This window comes from Gavia stellata, chromosome 1 (assembly GCF_030936135.1).
Source record: "Gavia stellata isolate bGavSte3 chromosome 1, bGavSte3.hap2, whole genome shotgun sequence".
Classification (NCBI taxonomy): domain Eukaryota; kingdom Metazoa; phylum Chordata; class Aves; order Gaviiformes; family Gaviidae; genus Gavia; species Gavia stellata.
The window spans coordinates 58,925,845-58,951,677 of NC_082594.1; the positions used below are offsets into that span (position 1 = coordinate 58,925,845).

The 25,833-nt window shown below is 37.9% G+C and overlaps 1 protein-coding gene across 2 annotated transcripts in view; it reads right to left on the reverse strand.

Moving 5' to 3' along the window:
- Positions 1–25,833, reverse strand: part of STK24 (serine/threonine kinase 24) — a 46,576-nt gene that overhangs the window by 16,734 nt on the left and 4,009 nt on the right. The window contains exons 1-4 of one of the 2 annotated variants that reach the window (XM_059826905.1): positions 17,764–17,778; positions 5,264–5,320; positions 1,311–1,419; positions 1,039–1,196 (exon numbers count right to left, since the gene is read on the reverse strand). In XM_059826905.1, the coding sequence (XP_059682888.1) occupies positions 1,039–1,196; positions 1,311–1,419; positions 5,264–5,299 (303 nt within the window). In that variant the 5' untranslated portion in view covers positions 5,300–5,320; positions 17,764–17,778. Of the gene's footprint in view, positions 1–1,038; positions 1,197–1,310; positions 1,420–5,263; positions 5,321–17,763; positions 17,779–25,833 lie in introns of those variants that run through there. The other variant, XM_059826897.1, reaches the window with a different exon arrangement.

Consider the following 25,833-nt stretch of genomic DNA (forward strand, 5'->3'; position numbering starts at 1 on the left):
ATCCCTACAAGGGGATCAGAGGAGATGGGCAAGAAAGATGAGCTCAGGGAACAACATAAGGAATGACTGCTACTTATCAGAAAGAAAGCTGATCTTATCTCAACACAAGTGGGACTTGAGGGTGACCTTTGTTTCAGATAAACCGCTGCACCAGTGGATCATCGGGTTGTGCAAATAGCCTTCCCCAACATGATCAGCAGAGCAGTATCTTACTGAGCTATCCAGACCAGCACGGGGAAGGGGAAAGGGAGGTGCATATGTAGCTCAGCCTGATAGAAGTATAAAAACCAAACAACCAACAAAATGAACTTTGAAAAGAGCAATGGGCTTTTGCTGGCTTCAAGGCGTGTATTCCTTCCCGGCAACTGGGGACACTAATGGGAATCACATTTCTATTGTAATCCAACTGTATACTACAACTGATATATTGTATTTGTGTTGTGATTTCAGTACACTGCTGTACCACTCTGCTAAATCAAAATCCTGTGGAATGTAAGTATCTACAAATAAGTAAACTTGATATTAAACATTAAACCCTTCCTGTACAGAATATATGAAAGAATACGGTCAGAGAGTAGCATAGACCTATGCAGCACATTATTCCACAGATGAATAACAGCACTTTCAAATAACACTTTCACACCCACCAAATCCATATTCGTCAACAGTGTTGCTGACTATTCTTTCCTAAAAACAAGTGAAAGCATATTAACATTTTGTATGTATTTGCTCTCTTCTACTTTTAAACAACCATCAAAAATACTCATCAATGGAGTGGGATAAAAGGTGACAGGATGTACTGCTCAATATTGTAGTATTTCTTGCCATCTGGATGGGCTTAATACACTAGGAAACTTAAGGTTTGGATACAAATTAGGAAAGCTTCTTTCCTTGCCAATGGCTTTTAGCTGCTAGGTATCATCTAGATGTACACCCATCTAGACACAGCCAAAGTTATTAGCTACATTCTGAAGACCAACCTATGCAGTTCAAGTTAAAAAAGGAAGGGACTTCAGCTAATGCCTTGAAATACCTTACCTTTGAATCATATGCCGATTGCTTTATTACTTCAGGTGCCATCCAAAATGGTGTTCCCACAAAGGTATTCCTCTTTATCTGTGTATCTGTTAGCTGTCCTGCTACTCCAAAATCTGCTAGTTTTACTTCTCCTTGTTCAGATAGCAATACGTTAGCAGCTGGAATAAAGAAGAGGAAATAGAGGAAATTAAGACATTGACACTGGAAGGGTGTTCATTTATATTGCATGAGCTCTTCTAATATTACTACAATACAAATAAAAAACAATTTACCTTTAATATCTCTGTGGATCTTCTTTTCCGAATGCAAGTAATCAAGTCCTTTGAGTATCTCCCTCAATATTGTAGCAATCTGGGTTTCATCAAGTGAGCCAGGTTCTAACTAGGAGACACAAGAAATATTTTATATATATATATATGTACATACACACAAAAAAGGAGAAACAGAGAGATAACAGAAATAACACCATGACTATAAAAAGACTACAAAACTCCTTCTGTCACACCTCAAAACTTCCAATTTGCTAAATTCTTAACATGTGATACAACCCAGAATATTCTTTAAAGAAATACATAGTTCTAAACTAAGTGGCATTATGAACAGGCAAAGAAATATTCCATTTATGCAAAACACTTTTAGAAGTTTGTTAAACGCTCCATAAAGACACAGTTTCAAATTACTGCTTTGTGGTCAAGTCATAGATATATACACTGCATTTGAAAAGCATCTACATTGTAATCTGATTATTAACATTACACTGAAATTAGATGTGCAACTCCACAGGCCCTACATGAACCCAAATCTAAAAGTCTGAGAAAGAAACATAAGTGTATAAGGTACCACATCAATCAGATATCTTATCACTATATACTGCAAGGGATTTTGTGAAGCTCTCTAAAACACAACTCAAACTGCTAGGCTGACAGAGCATTGCATATTAAAAAAAGTTAACTTTTTTTATATAAAACTGAAGGTATAGATCTGCAAATTGTTAGAATTAAAGGTTCCAAGTAATTTAATTCTTATGAGAAGAAACAGCAGTGGTAGAAGATCTCAGAGCTCTCTACAACTGATGTAAATTCTAAAAGGAGTATGCCACTAACTCTAAAGGGACAGAGGAAAGGTCACTACCCAGAGAGGTTTCTTAACCAATAAGGGCGTTTTGAGAGAGACTGACACTTTGTAGACATCAATTAATACTGGAAGTATTCCAGTATTCTAGTTTACTACACAATAGCAGTCACTGAAACACAATCAAAAAGTTTTATCTCTGAAGCTTCACTCTGTGAGAAAGCAAGCATTTCAGATAAAAATTAAAATACTACATCCCTCAGAAATCCTCAGCTCATAGGTAGGAACAGAGGCAAGATTTCATGTAATGCAGACAACATATGTTTTACCTTTGTAGCTTTACTTACAATCTTTATTGCTTTTCTTTAGCTTTGATAATATACATGATATTGCCACTCTCTGAAACCCACTTAGACATTCTCAAGGCTTTGCTCTGGCTAGGCTGTAAGTGCCAGTTCCAAGACTTAGCAACACGATACCACACACCGAATAGGGGAAAACCTCTTTTGTCAGGTGTTAGCTCACCTTAGCGAGGAAGACGTTAGTGAAAAGACACTAAGGCTGAGAATATTAGCATTTGTACCTCAGCCACAAACCTAAAATTATACTCAAAGTTGAACAACAACAACATACAAACACCAGGCTAACATGATATGTATACACTTTGAACATGGAATTCAAGATTCCCATTCAGTCTTGTCTCGAGTACGGAAATGTGATAAAGTGTGCCAGTTGTCCTACCACATTCCAGTTGAGAACCATAATGTGCATGTTAGAACTAGGAAAACACGCAACAGAACATAAATTGAAAATGAATGAAGCACACACAAGATGCTTAATAAACACTTACATGATGATTTCAGTTCTGTGGCACAATTTCTTCAATAACATTTCACGATGTGACCAAAGACTTTGTACTATTTCTAGGCAACAAACTTAGGGAATAAACACGTGGTCATCACACAAGTGAAATGCGTGTGATTAAAAAAAAAATTACAAGAAAATATGATAACATCTGTTTTCTTTCTGCTCTTTTATACCTTTTTGAAGCACAGAGAAAGTAGTAAGTAATTTATAAAAGCAAACCCAGTTTCTAATTGCTCTTCTGTCAGGAAAAAACTATCACAACAATGAACTTTTTTCAGCATATCTTTATTGGGAACATTATCAATTTCTACACAACCACAGAACTCCTAACAGGATGTGGAAACTAAAGATATAAATGGGTTCCAAAAGGTAATTACAATTAAAATATGGCAGCACAACTGCAGGAAGCCTGCATTTACTACCGCCTCCTGTCTTCTGGATGTCACCAGCAAAATCCCTCTACACAGGCCTTTTTCCTTTCACTCTTTCCTCAAGCATTTATTAGTTGCCCCAGTTGAGAATAGCAAGCTATGCTACAGAGAAATTCAGTCTCAACTGGTATGACAATTTTCACATACTTAAAACATCCATTTTTATTTCTATAATAGTATTTTAAAAACCCTCAATAACTGTAAGATGGCATGTGATTTTTTTTTTTTAATAGCTAAAATGAATGGCCAGCATCCAGTCATGTAAAACACAATCTGCACTGAATCTTTTGAATTATGTTTCAAAACTGGGTAATTTTTTGTTAATGTATCTGGCATAGTTAATCTAGTCTTTCAAATATCCTGAACCATATCTTTAAAAAACACACTTTATTAAGCAGATCTCCTTGCAGAATTGCATACAAAAATCTTTGCTGGAAGAGAAATGGAACGGATACCGGTCACTTAATTTACAATTTACAGGTTCTATTGTATATTTACACACAGCATGCAAACACAAAAAATATATCGTAGAATTGTAGACTACCTCAAGTTGGAAGGGACCCATAAGGATCATCGACTCCAACTCCCTGCTCATCACAGGACTACCTAAAAGTAAACCATATGACTAAGAGCGTCATCCAGACGCTCCTTGCACTCTTGACAGGTTTGGTGCTGTGATAACTCCCCTGGGGAGACTGCTCCAGTGACCAACCACCCTCTCAGTGAAGAACCTTCTCCTAATGTCCAATCTGAACTTTCCCTGAGGCAGCTTCATTCCATTTCCTCATGTCCTGCTGGTCACCAGAGACAAGAGATCAGCACCTCCCCCTCTGCTGTCCACCTTGAGGAAGTTGTAGACTGTGACGACGCTGTCCCTCAGCCTTCTCTTCTTCCAGCTGAAGAAGCCAAGTGACCTCAGCTGCTCCTCCTAAGTCATGCCCTCAAGACCTTTCACCATCTTGGTCACCCTCCTCTGGACACACCCTAATAGTTTGATGTCCTTCTTGTATCGAGGCACCTAAAACCACACACAGTACTTGAGATGGGGCTGCACCAGTGAGGCGTAGAGTGGGACAATCACCTCCCTCGACTGGCTAGCTACACTGTGCTACGCCAACCACTACATGGTTGGCCCTTTTGGCTGCCAGGGGACACGGTTGACTCATACTCAACTTGCCATCAACCCAAATCCCCAGATCTCTTTCCACAGGGCTGCTCTCCAGCCTCTCGTCCTCCAATTTGTACATATAACCAGGATTACTCTGCCCTAGGTGGAGAATCTGGCACTTGCTCTTGTTAAATTTCATACAGGTGGTGATTGCCCAGCTCTCTAGTCTATCCAGGACTCTCTGTTAAGGCCTCTCTACCCCCGAGGGAGTCCACAGCTCCTCCTATTTCTTTGAAATATATTTTTTAATACCCAGCCTAGATTGTGTTTCTGTCTCTATTTAGACTTCAGTGAGACTTCAAACAGGGAAGCTTTTGTTTGTTTTTTTGGGGGTGGCAGTGGTGGGGAAGAGATGTTAAAATGTATACACTAGGAAGAGTTGTGGTGGCAGAATTAAGAGACAGAAAAACTATTTTCAGCCACTAGTGCTCTCTGGCTGACTGAAGATTGGCATTCTAAGATGTTTATATCCTGCTTCCAATATTATGTTGCTTAGTTGCCTTCCATCTATACAAATAATCAGTCTTGCCTCATGGAAAAGAACATTTTCCAGGCATTGACAAATACTTCTCCTTTACTGGAAGCAAACATTGTCATAGCCAAATTACATATTATAGTTTCCACAATTCTAAGATAGGAAAATAATTATGTGAGGTAAAACAACAAAAATCATACATAATTTACTTACTAGATCAAGGGCAGAGCCTCCACCCAGATATTCCATTATTATCCATAATTTTGTATCCTGCAAAACAAAAACAACAAAAAATGTATTAAGTTTAAAAAAATAATAAATCATTTATTAAGTTAATGGAACTTGTTCCACTCTTTTTACTGAAGAAAGAATCTAGTTTTGAAATACCACTAACATTTTGCTGTTCCTCCAGAACATCTTTGGATTTTTAAGATATATTATTTTTAGTTCCATCTGATAAGGAATTAATTTATTCTGTCACAAGCTATTTACACAGTGGGGTAGGGGTGTGGGGGTGGGGGGGCGTGGGTGTGGGTGGGTGGGTGGGTGTGGGGGTGTGGGGGTGTGTGTGTGTGTGTGTGTGTGTGTGTTCAAGTTTAATTCTGTTCCTCTAAATTAACAAGAGAAAAGCTACCTCACGTTCACCAATGGTTAAGAGCACAGACATTAGATGTTCATTACTTCCACATAATTGATTCCTACTCTTAATGTCACACTCAAGCTCATTTCATGGTACTTCTCTTTTGTACCTATACTACTACTCCTAGAATACAGACTGTATTCAGGGAAGAAGAAACTTCTCTTTATTATGCAGAAGATTATATAGGGTATTATTGAAAGTCATTTAAAGAATAATGCAATCATCAGGCACAGTCAACATGGGTTCACAAAAGGAAAATCCTATTTAACTAATTTGTTAGCCTTCTATGATAATAAGGTCACCCGCCTAGTGGATGAAGGGAAGGCAGTGGATGTAGTTTTCTGGATTTTAATAAGGCTTTTGATACTGCCCTTCCAGCATCTTTTGGGACAAGTTGCCCAACTGTGGGATGAGCGGGTTCACGGTGCGCTGGGTGAAGAACTGGCTGAACGTCAGGGCTCAAAGGGTTGTAGTGAATGGGGCTACACCTGGCTGGCAACCGGTCACCAGCAGTGCTCCTCAGGGTTCAGTTCTGGGGCCAGTTCCGTTCAATATATTTATCAACGCTCTGGATGCAGGATTTGAATGCACCATTAGCAAGTTTGCTGATGATACCAAACTGGGAGGTGCTGTTGACTCCCTTGAGGGACAAGTTGCCTTGCAGAGGGACCTAGATAGACTGGAGCATTGATTAATGGGATGGAATTTAGCAAGTCGAAATGCCAGATTCTACATCTAGGACAGAGTAATGCTGGGCACAAGTATAAATTGGGAGAGGAGTGGCTGGAGAACAGCCCTGCAGAAAGACATCTGGGGGTGCTGGTGGGCAGCAGGCTCAATATGAGTCAGCAGTGTGCCCTGGCAGCCAAGAGGGCAAACCGCATCCTGGGGTGCATCAAACACAGCATAACTGGCCAGCCAGAAGAGGTGATTATCCTGCTGTATTCAGTGTTGGTGAGGCCTCACCTGGAGTACTGTGTGCAGTTCCGGGCCCCACAATTTAAGAAGGATGTGAAGGTCCTTGAATGCGTCCAGAGGAGGGCAACAAAGCTATTGAAGGGGCTGGAAGGAATGTCCTATGAGGAGTGGCTAAGGGCTCTGGGTTTGTCTAGTTTGGAGAAAAGGAGGCTGAGGCACGACCTCATTGCTCTCTACAGCTTCCTGAGGAGGGGAAGGGGAGAGGGAGGTGCTGAGCTCTTCTCCGTGGTATCCAGTGATAGGACACGTGGGAATGGTTCAAAGCTGCGCCAAGGGAGGTTTAGACTGGACATTAGGAAGCATTTCTTTACTGAGAAGGTGGTCAAACACTAGAAGAGGCTTCCTAGAGAGGTGGTTGATGCCCCAAGCCTGTCAGTGTTTAAGAGGCACTTGGACAATGCCCTTAACAGCATGCTTTAACTTTTGGTTAGCCCTGAAGTGGTCAGGCCATTGGACTAGATGATCATTGTAGGTCCCTTCCAAGTGAAATAGACTGTTCTATTCTATTTTAATCCCTACCAAAGGGTCACGTAGCAGAAGGAAACCTCTTGCCTTTATGCCAACTAGAACTGGACAAGTATTCTGAGCCTCTGAGTTCACCAGCATATTAACTCTCAAAAGCCACCCACCTAGTTGTTCTTATCACACTCAATCACAGAATCACTAAGGTTGGAAAAGACCTGTAAGATAATCAAGTCCAATCATTCAAAAAAAGAAAAAAAAAAAAAAAAAAAAAAAAAAAAACCCAAAAAAAAACACGCCACACAAACAAAAAACCCACACCACAACACACCACCATGCTCATCAAGCCACGTCCCACAATGCCACGTCCACACGCTCCTCGAATACCTCCAGGGAGGGTGACTCCACCACCCCCCAGGGCAGTCTATTCCAGTGTGTTACCACTCTCTCAGTAAAGAAATTTTTCCTAATATCGACTCTGAATCGCCCCTGGCGCAACTTGAGGCCATTTCCTCTTGTCCTGTCACTCATCACTTGGGATAAGAGACCAACACCCACCTCTCTGCAACCCCCTTTCAGGTAATTGTAGAGAGCGATAAGGTCTCCCCTCAGCCTCCTCTTCTCCAGACTGAACAACCCCAGCTCCCTCAGCCGCTCCTCATAAGACTTGTGCTCCAGACCCCTCACCAGTTTCGTCGCCCTTCTCTGGACACGCTCCAGCACCTCAATATCTTTCTTGTACTGAGGGGTCCAAAACTGAACACAGTATTCAAGGTGCGGCCTCACCAGCACCGAGTACAGGGGTACAGGAGTAATGTACGCCGAGTACATTTTGCAAAAAGTATCTTTGAGACAAGAAAGAGACAGACAGGGGCCACTCAATGAAAATGGAAGAAGTTAAACTTACATTTTTAAACTCTGATTATAGACATTCAGAATACCAAACAATAATTACATTACATAAAATATATTTTCTTCCCTTAGAAAAAATATCTTGATTTTGTTGATTATCTTTATTTGTACAGATACTCCAAAGTATTTTCTTTAATAAGCCCAACTCCTGTCTAGGTCAAATTTAATTTAAAATGTATTCTTTGGATCCCTGCATTGTTTCATTTTCTTGAACAGTCAGTCATCTGTCTCTGACCTAAAGAAAGAATACCAGTAAGTTTCCTCCACTAATGCTTATGCATCTGATATATGGTATAGAATTTTGGACAACTCTGTTCAAGACAGATGAAACAAACTAGTAACAAAAATTATTCAAGATGACTACAGCAATTTGCTAGGGTTATCTAGTAAAATAAAAGCTAACAAAAAAAACCCCAAGCCACTATATTCTCAAGGGAAAGTTTGATACATATTATAGGAACATTTCACACAAGATATACAATACGCTATGCTAAGAAAGAGACTGGACCCAATCATTTCTTTCCGCTGTTTGCAGCATCTTATTCCCAAATAAACTAAGAGAAGCAGTTAGTCCACCTTTTCCTTGCAGTACCAGCCTCGAAACATGTTTTAAACCAAGGCCATAAATCTACCATACAGATATTCAAATGAAATTGCTGCATGGAACATATGGTGGTTTTTGTTTTAGTTTTTATGATTATCAAGTTATAGTATGGTTTGTCAGCTTTAACTCTATGTACCAAACATTCACAAGTCTTCTAGAATAAAAACATAGGGATCTCTCAGAGCAAAGGAGCACATAAATAGCAAAAATATGCATTTACTTTATCCTGCAAAATAAAACTTAATGTAAAAATAACAACTCACAGCCACAGCAGGTAAGACTCACAATACTCATCTATAAAGATGGATTAAAATTTTTATAAAAATGATAAATGTATTATAGAAATTAGCTTTTTCTAAATCCTCTGAGGGATTAGAAAACTTTAGCCCTTAGTACTCACTTAAGCCTTTTAGTCATTATTATAGCTGTAGTTCCACCTGCATCTGTCCCCTCTCTGGTCTCAGAATGCACCTTCTGTAGGTAAATGCACACAGCCCTTCCCACCTACCTCCAGTTCCACAAACTGTACTATTTTTAGGTACGACTCTAGATTAGAGTTCCTTCATCATCCACTATCTTTAACACACAGATCCAGCTAAATTTAGATACCTTTCTTCAGGAACCAACTAATACTATTTGACAAACACACTCTTGTTAAAAATATTTTAAAAGAGCCAGAACACATTTTTTAGGGAGAAAAAGTAATTTTAAAATAAAATTTATCTTAGTATCTACATACAGCATTTTGATAATGCCTACTTTCTGCAGGCACCACAGATACTCCAAGAATTTTAGCTCATCTTGAGAGAGTCCCTTATAGTACTGAAATACTTGTTTTGCTGCTAAGAGTTTCTCAGATTTTGCCTGTCCCTTCAAGGCTCCAGGTCCTAGCAGTTCCAGAACAAGTATGATTCTGAGAAGTGTCTTACAGTAAGTCACTTCATCTTCAGAAATCTTCCTAAACTCAATCAAAATTTTATATATGTATTTTGCTTCAGCCTGATTAATGTCTTTTAAAGCTGCATGAAATCCCCTAATATTCAAATTTTGTGTGCCTACAAAATTTACATTTAATTTTAATAGTAATTTAAACACAAACATGTCAACTGTATCACTATTTTTTATTTCAATGGAAACGTTTGGGTGGGAAAGAACAAGGTAGGACAAACAAACCCCTTGATCCTCTCAAAAAAAGGAAAAAAAAAAAAAGAAAAAACACCACCTCACCAAGAAGTCAGTAAGAGAATAAGAGATATATCTTCCCTTTTCTATCATCTCAATTACCTCATGGATTTAAAGAGCGAACAACTTCAAATAAGATACAATTTCCCAAAAGATAAATTCTCCATAAAACTAGCTACTAAATTCTTCATCTGAAAATTAGAAATTAGAGGTAGCAGCAAATAACTAAAAAAAAAATTTAAGAATATAATTTCAATTATATAGTTACTCAATAATGTAACACAACAAATGATAAAATTCATAGTCTTTTTAAATCATCATTCATTCTTTTCAATTCTTTTCCTGTTTGCTCAGTCTTTGCTCCTGAAACTTTCTTCACCAACTGCTTGGGGCCACATGCCTGAATTTACATTGTGAAAGCCATGGATCCAGTAAACTCAGAAATACTATATTTTAAAACAAGTGAAGTATGGAAACGCAGTTAGGGAACACACACAACTGTATCTGTATCCCTGTGTGAAGTTAAGCAATAGCAATCTATTACAAATACGGCATTTTTTTATCTGTAGCCCTAGATTCAAAGTGATTTTTAATTCCCTATGCTTCCCCCTCCCCCAGCCACAGAAATATTACTCAACTTCATGGATGTCTTGAGGTTTTCTTTAAGTTTTTTTCATTCATATGAAGTATCTGAACGGATGTAATTACTATTGTAGTGAATCTTACTATCACCTTTAACTAATTCTTTCTGGAAATTTTTTTTAGCTTTCTTATTTAAAATCTGCATACATTGCTTAACAAGAAAATGGAAAGAAATGCTTTTGGTAAGACAGTTTTAATGAATTGCTTAATACATATTCTACCTTAGAGCCAGTAACCTATATATACTTGCCTTATGCTGTTGTTATGAGGCATAAAGTAGAGCACTACTATCAATTGACTTCAGCATCACCAAAGCAATGTGCCTCCTTCTTTCCTTCCTTTCTGAGTATCTCTGGCATGCTTCACATTCCCTAACACCTACTGTCACTTTCCTTTTTAAAGCTGACCAAATTCTTTATCTCATACTTCTCACATTCTTCTGTAGATACCCCCCACTTTTCCTCTCAAACAGAACACCAAAAGCACTAGTTTTTCTTCCATAGCCTAGATTAGTAATTACATATTACACATAATCACTTATACTTTCAAGAAGATACTATGCTTATATACTGAGACTAGCAACATTCAGTGCTCCATTTTAAGATCTGAAACAAGACCAGTTTTCTTCTTTTAAGCATCAGTCACAACACAGCATTGAATTTTCTTCCAAATACAGTGAGGCCACGGTGAGTCATCAATCCAAACTTAGATTATTATTTCTCTATAAACATAGATGAGCACATTAATGAGGGCACATGGAACATTTTCACAGTAGGAACAAGAGGTTTTCCTTTGATGCCATGACACTGAGGAAAGGAACAGCCCTAGAATCTAAAAGAAGCTCTGCTACACAAAGGCAGAGTTTCTGTAAATCCTTTCCAAACTAGTTTGCTCTTCTTGAGGTCTGACTTCTGATTTTAACTCTGGAACTACACAAAAACCTTACAATAGCAGCTACACCTCTAATGAAGTATTCTCCATTAAGTCACTGTTATACCATGAAAGTATTTGTAAAATAAGTGCAGTTACAGCAGGTAAAGAATTTCTAATATGTAAAAATCAAGGACTACACACCAAAAAAAAGGCCATCCACCAAAAAGCTTCTCTAGAGTCTCAGAAGTACACTTTAACCAAAATCAGAGGAGTGTAGAAGACAGATACAGAAATAAGTAATCAACATTAGAATGTTTGTTTGTAAGTCCTTAAGAAGTTAATAAAACATCTGAATAAACATGAAGAGGCCTATCTTTAGAAATGCTTTGGGGGTTTTTTGAGTTGTTTTTTTCTTTGTTTGGTTTGGGTGTTTTACATGAAGAACACACTCACACATTTCTTAGCACCATGATATTGTACAGGAGAGATTGACCTAAAGCAATCAAGCCACAGTATGTATTGATGAAAATGTTTCTGAATCACCGTTCTTGAGGGAAGGAGAGGTTGCAGGGGAAAATATAACACAGAGCCATGGAAGAGAAGCTCTAGGAGGACTCAGAAGTAAGAACACCAAGTGACCCGTATAGTAATTTAGAACTTAACTAGAAGTCTTAAATCAAGGAAGTCAACTAATGCAGTTTGGAAACAGTAGTACAACAGTGAGCATGTTTGTTTCTAAGTGAAATAAAATTCCCCCACCTATTGTGAGAAAAATAATTTCCCACCTTAAATTTATTGTGAGAAAGGGTATTTTCCACCTTAAATTAATGGTATACAATTAGCAGCAGAATAGAAGGTATTTATAAATATGTATAAAAGGCTTGTTTAGTTCTGGAGACAAGCCATCCCCAAATTCTACTTAGAATCCATATTTACAAGCACTTTAACTTATGTCAACAATCATAAGCTAGAAATTACGTACTTGATTGAAATGACACAACAGATTTGCTAATCAAAATAAGAACTAGCTTAATTTGATCTATATTCTAAGTTTTACCATCGCTGGATTAGCAGAAAGACCCACAGTATTGAAAAACAGAAACAGAATACCTTGCACAGAACCTCAACTAATCTGAAGAGAACAAACTAGTTCCAAAACTGATATGCATTGTACAGTGTGATGTGTGGTATTTTGTTCAATAAAAATTTCAGTTTAACTGGTATATATGCCAAGGTAACACAGGCCAGAAAAAGAGGCTTACATTTCAATACTGGTATAAATTTAGTATTAACGTTCATATTGATTCTCCAGCATAAGAAACCAGATTAAAAGAACCTTGAGATACACAATGTATGCAACAGGATAACCTCTCTAAGTCGCATTCCTGCTACAGGTTGTTACTACTCCTCATGGAGATTTGTCTTCTGTTAACTTCATATATAAAAACACCCAACAAAGTTTGACAGCTGTAGCAACCAGAAGCTTCTTAAATACTTGCACACTGATTCTTAGATGCCTGACTTTAAAAACATGATACAGAGATCATGGAACTTGTCTTCTATACCTACTTTAAGCAACCTTGCCCACTGATTCCCTGTTTTGGAAGGAAAGAAAGAATTTTTTTCAGGATTTCTTCACACTTGTGCTTTTAACTATATATTTGAAGCCCATGCTGCTCGACAAAGCCACCAGGTGGCAGACTCACATAATGCCAAGGTGCTCTCTCACCACCCCCCCAACAAAGAAGGTTCGGCCCCAAAAGAAACTGTGCAACCCACTGAAGACAGAAGCATAAAACCACCTGTTTTAAATGAAAACATTTATCACTCTGACACCTTTCATAAAAAGAGGAAGAAATGATCAATCAAAGAGAAATACACCTTAAGGAATATGATCGCTTATATATCCAAATTCTTCAAAATACTTTCCTTTCCTCACAATCAACAACGTTCAGCTTCGGACACCATTTTATTCATTCACCATCTCCTTTCAACACCAAGTCACAATAGTAGTCGCTGTCTTGTTATACAGGATGAAGAACTGGCACACCCTGGCATTTGAGTTGTCATTATTTATTAACTCACATGGACATCTGTGAGCTTATATGCATAAGATACAGGTTGATAAGAAAAAATTAAGGTTTGTATGATGCCGTAAATGATGCACTGAGGCAGTGACCAGAAATGGCATTTACATATTTGTTCCTGCTCCTCTTATACAAGCTCAAATCTTTCCACAACAACACTAAATGTTGCCAACTGTCTCAGAACTGAAAACATGTACCAAGAAGCATCAAGACCTCCAATATATTTTAAATGCCCTTTCCCTGGAGCTTATCGTTTCATAAAAAAGAATACATATACAAGGAAATTATTATTTTAGGCTTTAGAGAGAAGGCACCTATGAGTTGATGTCTTGTCATTAGATCCTTGAAACTCATCAGAATTTGCAAACTTTCCAGTTAGCTGACTGTTCAATTTCTAGAACACAGATCAGTATTAGAACAGATACCATTTGCCAAAAGTGAGTTCTTCAACAGTACAAGGTTGCTATTACTGTTATTCAGCAAACACATGGTTTTGGCAACAAGGAATACATACAGCTCTACCTTACGGCCTCGATTCTTGTAATTTTTTGGCTATTTATAAGTATTACCTGTATGTATTATTGGTTCAATTTAAATCTAATCAGAACTAGATCCAGTGCTACCATATGTTAGCAGTGCAGAATGAATAGCATACCACTACCTGCTTTTGTTCCGTCCTTTCCAGTATCCAATCCTTGGACAGAGAAGGTAAGCAACGCACCCTTGAACTTCAAAAAGCCTATCCAGATGCCAGTTGGATTGCTCAATGTCATATAATAACTCTTTTGACAGACGGAAGGGATGTGACAAAGGATAGAATTACTGATCGCAAAAGAAAGTTATTTACACTGCAGTTTCTCCAAAATTTGAACACCATGGGTACCCAATTCTGTTAGTGTAAGTAGTAAATAATCAAGCCCTTTCCATTACAAATGGACAAACCGATTCTACCACTCCGCATCTAGGGTCCTGTAAGTGTTCAACAGCTATCAAGAAAGGCTATAATGTTTTTACAAGCTTTTGGAACTGCCTTCACAGAAGACAAAGTTGGGGGGGGGGGGGGGCGGGGAGAACAAAACCCAACTTTCCATGCCAATTCAAACCACCTTTCTAAGACAGTATAGTTTGTTCTTAAAGGCAGTCTCAGCAAGTATTACTTTTCTTCCATATCTGATGAACAAAAAGTTCTCCAGCCTCATTACAAGGAATAAAGAATGCTACCATCATTCCAACGCTTCCTAGGAAGCATATTGAGTTCCATCATGCAATTAATCCTTCACTTGAACTTTTTTTGACAACCTATTCATCTGCTAACGTTCTGCCATCTATTTTCACCTACTACTACAACACAAGCTTGTATAGATTGGTGTATCATTTTATAAAGGGGGACTCTATTTGTTTATGTCATTACAGATTTCATTAAATAAAACCAAACTGGAGTATTTCCTACAGACACTTGTTTCAGAGCACCTGAAAGTCAGATGGCATGGAAAGACAACTGTTGGGTTTGAAGAACAAGACAAACTATTTTATGAGAGAACAAGGATAAACACACCCAGGTTGCCTTAGCCACTGAAGATACCCTCTGGATAAATCATTCTCTCCCTCCTCCTTCCCCCTCCCTCATCCCGTCACAACTAACGGTCCATGTTTTAGAGCAGAGCCTGTAAGTACCATCCAGTCGTCTTAGAAAGGTAAAAAATAACTGAAACACCAACAGCTGCAGTGAATTAGCCATCTTTAACCTTGGAAAATAATATACTGCTTTGGGGTTTTGGAGTATAAGAGGAGCAAAAGCAGATGTCATTAAATACAGATTAAGATAATCTATTCATCAAGAAAGCACGAGCAAAAATCTAGCCATAGCAAAGTAGATCATCTGGTGTACTATTAAAGAGAACAGTTAAAATTGATTTTGCTTTTTAAATGAATGATTGAATTTTACTATCAATTTGAGAGGCTCCAAAGACAAAGAATATCGCTTTGAATATAAGTTCCCTCCAGGAAAAAATGAGGAAGCAGTAACTAGATTTATCTTTCAAAGGAATTCTTTAAGTATTTCATGAATTCCAGAGCCTCCAAATAATAGAACTCTTCCCACCTATAGCTAGGACTCTCATTTTATCAGAATGTGTGTCCATCAACAGATATTTTATTTTAGACTAGAAAGAACTCTAGCAATTCTCAGCCCTGATTCTACTCTTCCTTGCTGAATTCCTAGAGAAGTAGGCATAAGACCAAATTTACCCAAAAAAACCCAAAACCAAACAAAAACACCTCCACTTTCACTGACACTAAAAGGCCACTCGAATGAAATAAAAGATGTCTTTGTTTCCTTCTCATCTGCTTACAGGGAAGGGCAACCCATTAATAAAAACAAAATATATTTGTGATTTAGCTTGTCTTACAGGACCAGAATGAACCTGGTAAGATTTACGCAAGCTGCAGTGTGCTACTGTTCATTTTGGCACATTCAGTAATACCTTGGAGAAATAAAAAAAAGAAGTGTTAGAATAATTCCCAGAAAAAGATCTGCAGTTTTTCTGAGAGTTTCCTTCTTTGAATCTGAATATTTGTTTTGCCTCTTTGAACACCAGAAGAAGGGGTATAGAAATAATATATAGTCTTTCCACGATGTGTTAAGAAAAAAATCCAAATTCCTACAGCTGAACAACATACAACACATGAAGTGTAGAAGATTACAAAAGAAATTTTCCAATGAAACTAAGGAAGCTGACTACTGTAGAAGAAATCTCAGCATTTGGAAAAAACAATCAAACACAAAAACAAACAAACAAAAGAACCCCAAACCCATAAAAACCAACAAAACCAAACAAACATTTGAACACAGTCAAGCAAAACCCAAGCTAATTTGATCTATCAACATAGCCAGGACCTGTAAACATCTTAAGTTTGGAGGATCTGCAAGCTGTTCACAATATCCATAGGTAAAGTGTAGAATGAGGTGGAATATTATTTTATAGGATGATCCACTTCTTTACTGCCTCAACATACTTAAGTTACAATCTACAGAAGCCCAATAAGGCGTCTAGCTAGATGGCAGTTACACAGAAAGCTCTTACTTAGGTTTAAAGAAGTCATACTAATAGCTAAATAATATACTCTCATCATAAATGGAAAAAACAAGGCAAAAGTTGTTAAACAGGGTAGCTGCAGTCATACAGGACTTAGTAACAAATATAGCTTAAATGGTCTGAGTGCTAACTATGCTCTCCAAATCCACACCCTTAGGAAATAAAAAAATAAATAAATCTGTTCAGCAAATCTATAACTCATATTTACTGATGGTCTACTACACTCCCAAATATTCTCATTAAAAAAGTAAAAAAACCACACCCAAACAAAAATAAAAAACACACAAAAAAAAACCCTGAGAAAGTTCTCCCTTATGATTCCAGTCATATTCTCAGTGGGTTTCAAATAATGTTTACTGGTGTAAGAACAAGACAGACAAGATCTATCGCTGAGTATTTGTACAAGTGACATGAAGGTGGGTGGGGAAGGGGTGGAAATCACCCCTGAAAAGTCTGCTTTTATAAAAAAATAAAAATAAATAAAAAAGCTAAGATTTTTGTGTTTAAATTTCTCATGTCAAGGTAAACTTCTGAACTTCTGTTTATTTCAAACTGTTCTTTCTACTAAATAATTATTCCATAGGCATTTGGAAGACAAACAGCTGTGCTACATCTATGTGGCATCTCTAACAAGAAAAAAAAAAATCCTAAGGATGTATTTCCCTCCAGGAGAATGAAATTCAATAATTTATTTCTACAGAACTTTTCTGGGATAATGCTCACTAGAAATTTAAACACACAAAGAATTAGGTGGAAATCGTCTGGATATTAAGGAATCATTCAGAGATCCATTTTAAAAAAAGCCTTTTAAAACTGTGTGGAGCAAGCAGGGGTTTGTTTGTTTTTTTTTTTCCCCTGACACTGTCCTTAAGGATCATGAATTGAGAAAAGCTCAAATTTGAACCTCATCCAAAATATGAAAAACAAAATAAGGGAAGGAGGGGAGCATAAGTCTGAGTACAAACCCAGGAAATATGAAATGTCTTTTTTTCCCTTACACTGGGGCACATTCTTAAACAAATGGACAAGGATTACTGACAGCAAGGGATATCTCCATGAATCTTAAGGGGGCTGCAACCAGCTGATGAGGTCTCACAGAGTTCTCAAAAAATTTTCATGAAGGAGCCATGAACAGAAACCTTTAGGAGATGGTAATGCTGTACTAAAGAATATTACCACACCAGGGTGCAGGACTGATGAGAAGTATTTTGTCTGGGGATCATTTCTGAGGCGCTTACCTCCTTTGAAGTGTCTTGGCGTCAGGATGAATGCTAGCTGTCCTCGGGCTGCCATCCCTTTGAGGGGAGGGAGATACAGATGAGCCCAAAGGTTCTCTTCTAAACACAAGTCCTTACTGCAAGCTGGCCAAAAGGTCCCTGCAATCAAAGAAATCATTGTGGTTTTGCATATGGCGCATTTATGTCCTTTAATCAAGGTTTGTCAGCCATCTAACATGTTCAACCACAAAGAAAAAAAATGCATCTGCTGGGTAGCCAATGTAAAACAGAGACTAAGGAAAGAGAAGAATTGTTCATTCCAGTTTGGACACTATGAACTCCATGAAAAACACAGGCAACATGATTTATCAGACTAAGCAGAACCACCTCGGTATATAGTATTTTATGCATGTATATATGTATGTATAAAAAAATGCTATTTGCCTTTGGAATCATTTTCTAACACTCTGAAATTCCTGCCTTCTTCAGATCTCAGGAAAAAAAACACATTTTCATTTCTAGACATACATACTAGTCAACGTATTCTACAATCTAATGCAGCAGTCGCTCTTCAACAATTACCTCTTGCAATTGCCACAGCAGCATACAATTAATCCTTAAATGCATTCTTTTTACCATAAGCGAGTTGTAACAGAGCCTGCAGAGCCACTTGCTAGGAAAAAAACAATGAAAGTTCTGTCACAGTACTGATAAAAGATTCCTTCTGCAGAACATCTAGCATGCCAACATGCTAGAGCCACGAGCTCCATGTTTTCCTTAGTGTGAGTCATCTCTAACAGTGTCCATATTCACAGCCTCTTTGGCACATTTCCTGGGCACATGCCCTTCCCACCATAGAAATGCATCTTTATAGCCCAGCTGTCACAAGCCTAGGCATGTCATATTAAGCACATGATTTCCCAGAGCTTCAAACTAATGGGTAATCTTGGTTTATAACTCTTCTACCAAAGTATTTTACAGCCGAAACAAACAGACACATATTTCTTGTATTGGCTGCAAAACCAGTTCCTTGCTAGTAAACACAAGAAACTTACACAACAACTGAAGAACTGTACACATTTCACTTCCTAAAGGACTGGGTAACCACTTCTTTGGAACACTAAGTGTATGCGAGTCCATACTCTTCCTCTTCCCACCTGCCTACAGCCACTTTCCCTTTTCTTGCTTCAAGAAACAATGGTGGGAGAGTGAAAAATCCTGTCCCTTACAACCATTATCCTTTTAATTGTTAAGTTTTTTATTACCTAGTGGGACTTACAATAGTCATCCGCCCTTCCCTGTCCACCAGGCAAATAACTACTTCATAACCACACCTATCAAGTCATTACCTTATGGGGAAAAAAAACCTGACTGCCATCTGTGGCAGATCTTCTCCCAGAGAGTCCATTTAAAGAGACACACAAAGACTAATGAGTGACTTACGTGGTTCTATGACAATCCCAACATTTTGTCTATTCACCTGTTACGGACAGTCACCAAGAAGGCAAGAAACACAAAAATGTAGCCCATAATCAGAGCTCCATATGAAACTGAATTTTACTAAGAGATACATCAAATGGTTATTAATAAACTGTACAAAGTTCCAAAATGGGAAATTGGAAGCAACAGTAAATCAGCATTAGTTTACAGAATGCAATCATCCAGATAAACTGCATTACAACAAAAGCAGAACTAACAAATGAACCTTGCATCCGATGAATACTGAGATTAGTAAATTTTTTTCAACAAAATGTCACGCTACTTGCATCTACATATTGTAAACCTGTTTCACTGGAGTAGTTCACATCAGTAACACTCAGGGGTTTGTTTTTATGAATTACTCCCCCCTCTAGACCAGAAACAAACTTCCAATAGAAAGTATGAGGCACAAGAACCCCTTCACCTCCACTGCTCAAAAAACAACTACTCTAATGCTTACACCTGTTCCTGTTTACCAATTACATCAAATTCAAAATGAAAGGTACAACTCAAATTTACTCTGTGCACAAATATCAGTCCACCCATCAGTTTAATCCTTTTTTGCCACTTGTGTATACAACTTCCAAGATCTTTTGCATCCCTGCTCTGCAGCCTATAAATCTTTACTCCTCTTTCCCCTTCACCTTTTGCATTCACATTGCTATTAAATTCCACTGCTTCCTTTACAGAATATTCATAGGCCAATCCTTCTTAAAAACGCTTTCTACTAATGAAGTTGTATGTATCAGCCCTAGAATCGCCCCAGATCTTCAACTCAAACTTCTGCCAAGCTCATCGTTTCAATCCCTGCAAAACACATAATTTTCCTGCAAACCCCTTACTATTTTCCTCTTTTTCTCTTTACAACTCTTCCCCGACCTCTAATTACTGCTAAAAAACCACCTTCTATACGTCATTTCCATTCTGCCTTCCTCCCCTATGTTTTTGTTTCCTTCTTACAAATTGCTGTTTCAAGGAACCACTGAAGAAAGCAGAGAGGGAAAAAGCCTCAGTACCTCCAAATGATGATTTTTATCCCAACTGTTATGCAACAGCTTACAAATCTAGTAGTATAACGAAAAAACTAGATGGAAAGAACATTAAGAATTTGGCTCCTGAATACAAGAACTGCAATGTTTTAGAACTAATACAGTCCATAAACGTATTCACCGTGGAACTTTCCTTTTGAAGTTCAGTTTTTTGGAGTCTAACCAACTTTTTCCAAATTACAATTTCTGAAAGTTCTACATTGAAACATTTTAATATGCCGATTAACATGCTCTGTAACATGCTGTAAGATAATACTCCCTTATATGTGTAAAGAATGTGACTTTTCTGCTTTTATACAACTATTTCCATAGAGACCATATGAAGACATAGAAGAATTCATTTGACCCAAAGAACTGTATAAATGCTCAAGTATGTTGAAGTAACAGAAAGTTAACTAAACAATACAAAATACCTAATGTTCACATTAAAGATACGACACAAACATAGTAACTATGTAAGAGCATAAGATTATGACAGAGGTATATAAAGAAAGAAGATTATGACAGAGGTATATAAAGAAAGAAGTTTTCAATCAAAATAGCAAATGTTTTAGAGGTTCATAAGAACATCGGATCAATAAACTGGCAGCCACCTGATAGTGCAATTGGTCACACTCCAGCAGAAAAACCTTGTGACAGGAAGCCTATTTGGGCAACAAGATGGGGAAACAGCCCATGGAACTACTCCACCCAAACCTGGGCACAAATACACACACACACACACTTTTGTCAGCTTTACTGTTGGCTGATAGAAGAAGTTTCATAAACAATGATTTGGCAGCATGCTCCCATTGAAGTTTAGACCAATCTGAACCATCACTGTACAATCCCCGCCATCCTTAAGGAAAAAAAAAAAAGAAAAAAGGCAATTACTGCCCTGCCTGCTCTGTGAGCTGAACCACTTCACTGAAAGTTTAAATACCCCCTGCTGCTAGGATGAGGAAGTGGCCATTCACAAGGCAGAGTTGGACATCCCCTTTCAGCAGCAGCAGAAAAAAAGCTTGCACCTAGATGCCATGCTAATACTCCCTTTTCAGTATCTCACAGGCCCACACTAACAAGTGTAGCAGTTAACACAAGATATGGAAGGACATTTGACATCAACAATACTACATACTATTAGAAAACAATGCTATGTCATCCTAACTGGTATGGCCAAACTAAATACAAGGCTTCATGTTACAGCTAACCTAGAAGCAAGCCGTTACCAAAAACCGTGGTCCTTCTCTCTCCGCCCCCCTCACCTCCCAGTTTCGGGGCCACCCGACTCCACTTTTTTTTTTTTTTTTTTTCCTCTCCACTGGACCAAGCTATTTTGAAGCCACAGGTCTGAACTGGCTCATCTGTAAGTGTTTCGGGTTTGCTCTTTTCAAGAGCCAGGTTATTTATGGAAGGGGCAGGAGAAGTCATTGGGGAAACCTGTCTCCCAGGTGAACCAAGTCATTCTGCAGTCAACGGATCCAATACAAGTAAAACGGCAGGAACATGAAAGCAAGATGGGGAACAAGGTATTGTTGCTGCCTAATTCAGCAGCAGCTACCCATTAGATCTTCCTAAAGGCAGGTACTGAGATGTGAAATTATGCACAGAGTATTTCATACCATACAGAAGCCAGCAATCAGAGCACTACAGAGGCAGCTTTTAAGGCCATCACAACAAACACAACACAAACATATTACTCCCAAGAAGTAATGATATTTTACATTGAGCTTTCTAAACTTTGATTTAAAACAAGATCAGGATAACATGATACAGTTAAGTACCTAAACATTGGGTTTAAAGACAGTTATTTCAAACTCTCAGGGTTTTTTGAGATATACTAGTGATGCTTCCCAATCTTGATACACTCGTACAGTAAGAATTATTTAGCCATAAAAGACTAGCAGTGCAGAACTGATTACACTGATAAACAGGAAAATTCTTGAAGTTACCATTGTTGACTAGGTAGGCTTTTCCACAGATTCAGAAAAATAGCACAATATGATGCAGATTCCAGAAAGCGTCAATAACCCCTTGGACTACTGAAGGAAAGTAGTGGAATAAAAAGTTTCTAAATTCACATTCAAAACAGTATCTTTGAATAAAGACAACACAAACAAGGGACTCCTTTCTCATTAAAAAACACAGCAAATGGCTACAGCGAAAGAAACAAGTAAAGACTATGGGCCACAAAGGTTCAGAGCTGCAAGGGAACCATCTCTGAAACAAGGAGGGACCAAACTATTTTAAATATGGCCTCACAGCAAAACCACCTGTGCGAGAGATAGACAGAGTTCATGGGTTCTTTCGCACCCTTTTGCCTTTGTCTTTAGGGGCTGTATCAATGGAAGCTTTCAACTTGTTCTTTAAATCAGTGGACCTACTAGATCTGAAAGCCTATCAGAACCATTACAGAAATTCTTTTGCTACCTCTTTCAGGACTGTCCAGCCAGATGTCAGTTTCACAGTTACTATGGACAAATGAAGGCAACACCTGTTCATCTCCTCTGGAGGCTAGTGCTGCCTGGTGAGAACAGAGGGGGTTACCAGGGGCTTCAGAAGAAAAGTAAGCATACCAGAATAGGGACTACCTCACAGGAACTTGTGCCGCACTGTTGCAGTAAGAGAGAATTTGCAGTCCCAGGCCCCTCTCACTTCAGCTACAGGAATTCCTACAGGGTAAGACAATTCCATCTGGCTTTGGTCAAGAGAACAGAGAAGGCACTCCATCACCTCAACTTCTCACAAAATGCAATAATGACAACATGGCTGCAATTGTAGCAGACAAAATGAGAGATAGTTACAGCTGTTTTTCATTTAAGTGTGCCTAACACCCATCCAAAGTTCAGTGGCTGTCATTTGCAAAAGTCAAGTCTGAAAGGGCACAAGCTGCTGCTGTGGGGCTGGGCATACAACACAAATGATGGAACAGCAAGAAACTACTGACACATTTCACTTCTCCCTGTGCTGAGGTAGCAGCCCCTGTTGCAGTGGAGTTTACGGCCCTAATGTTAAGCAGGAATCTCTGCTCTGCTCTCCCACCCTGACAATCATGATGTAACCTGTCACAGGCTGCCTGCTATATCAAATGACAACAGAATGCATCAAGTCCATTAACTTCTGGCTGACTCACAGCATACATTTAAGGTCATATCAGTTCAGAGATGCTCATAAATGTTAAAGTAAACCAGTTAAACCTGTAAAGCAAAAGGACATCGACTTAAAACTTATTGAAGTCACATATAAACACCCACATTCAAAGTTATATTACCTAGATCGCTGTGGCAAGAATAGTCAACATATTCACATTAATGTCCTTGAGTTTCCTAAAGCATGCAAGCTTCTTTAAATTCAGCAAATAGTGATTTAAAAAAAACCTGCAAGTGACATAAAACCCACCTCATATAAACTTTTCCAATATTTAAGCTATCTTCCCTTTAAAAAAAGTGTCTGTGATTACCAGATGAAATTTGCTTAGCTTGACCACTCAGCAATTACATCTTGTTATATTTTGGCATAACAGATTAGAAAGCACCAAACTATCAGCACTTAAACATGAAAAAGCTTTCATATATACACATCGAGTCACTTCCAAACCTTCTTTTGGATAAACAAAATGAAGCCTGAACTTCAGTCTTTCTCTGGAATACAGGCTTTCCAAACCTCAAACTGTTCCTGAAGCTTTTTACTGAATGCATTACAGTTTTCCAGCCACACTGGAATTCCAGCCGTATTATTCCAAGAATGACCTCACTGATGCCATGTACACCAAAGCTCTAGCCAATACAAGATTTATTTTGGCTCAGCCACAGCGGTACTTACCAACCTCATGTTCATCTGATCACTATATATTATTTTCATAATCACCGCTTTTCAAAAATAAATCTTTATTTCTAGACTCCATTTGCCTGAACTCGTTGTTCTACAGAGCTCAGTTAATCAAACTTCATAGAACTGGCATTTTTTTTTTTTCATGAAGGTATATTGTGTCATTCACAAAATCTAACCAGAAGCTATTACCTGTTTTCTTGCAGTCTATATAAACACCAGCTTGACTTACAGCAGTAGGTATATTATATCCTAGACATGAAATAAAAACCCATACAGGTATAAAGACTAAAATGGAAGTTATCAGCAGCTATCTGTTATGAACCCTACCAGCATCAGCTCTTCTTATAAACTACTTTTTTTTTTTTTTTTAAGGATTCTTAAAATACTTTTACAATGGGAAGTTGCCTGGGTAAAAGAAGGGGGGAAATAAACCAGAAGCCTGATTGTCATTGGGTCAAGAAGTTTAAACAGTTCAAAAGAGGGCATCTCAATAGCTACAAAGTATGCTAGAAAAATACATCTGAAGGATGAAGAAACATGGGCTTAGAGACAGTAATATTTTTTAAAATACAGATTACAAGACTAGCTCAATACCAGTTCAATATCACTTGTACCTAGTTATACTGGATATTGAAACTACTTAGTGATCATTTGCTCTACCATTATATTCATATGTATAGAAGACTAAGGGAATTTAAAGACTTCTTAATGTGTACATACATACATAACATTGATCTCAGCTTTTGTTCATATACAAATATTAACCTTAGCTTTGAGAGTGACATACATACACACAGATGCAAAAAAAGCCAAGAAATTTATTCTTCAACCATTTAAAGACAAATTAATTTCCTCTTATATATTTCTAAATAATAATCCAAGATCAAAGAAATATGAAAATGTTACGAAGTTATAATAAAGAAGTAATTAAAGTTATTAACAAAACTGATGAAACATTATCAGAAAGGCATTTGAATCTTGGAAATAAAACAGATTCCAAGCAATTTGGCCTAAAAAGGACAGGAGAAACAACTTCAGAACCAAATCTAAGAAAGTTCTTGAAAAATTGGTGAAGCAGAGTAAGAGGCAAAAAGCAGAGGTGACAAGCTCCTCCTAGACAGAAAAACTTTTAGAATAAATAGCATAGCAATACTTTTAAAGAACTACAGTATGGCAAAACTCAGAAGAGACAGTAGACAACTTCTTATTTTTCTTACAAAGTTATCTAAAAATAAATCTAACAAGAAACAAAAAGAATCCCTATTCCATTACAAAGGAGGCAGCTGATGCTGTTACCTAAAATCTAAAGAAGCAAAGAGACCCAGAGAAGTTTCATGGATGAATTTTATAAGTATCTAAAAAGAACTATAATTCTTCTCTCCATGGAGCATTTAATCAGATCATAGATGGAACAGATGAACCTTTCATTTGGAAGACAGCAAGGATAGATAACGGTTTCCAGAGCAGAGAGATGTAACGGAGTCACTACTTATTTTGTTAAGCCTACTTCATTAAGGAACATTGATACAGGTTTTTAACACACCATGGCAGGTAAGGAACAGCAATCCTTCTAGATACATCCACCCATATAAACCATGCCACTGCGATATGCTTTAAGAGCAACGTTCTAGTTACTTACTATCTCCTACAGTAGACAAAAGCCCTTTGCCTCAATAGAATGGGAACATGAAGACATCATATTTAAAGATGTGGCTTTAGAAAGGAGTATTTGCATTTCTGTTTCATATAAAGA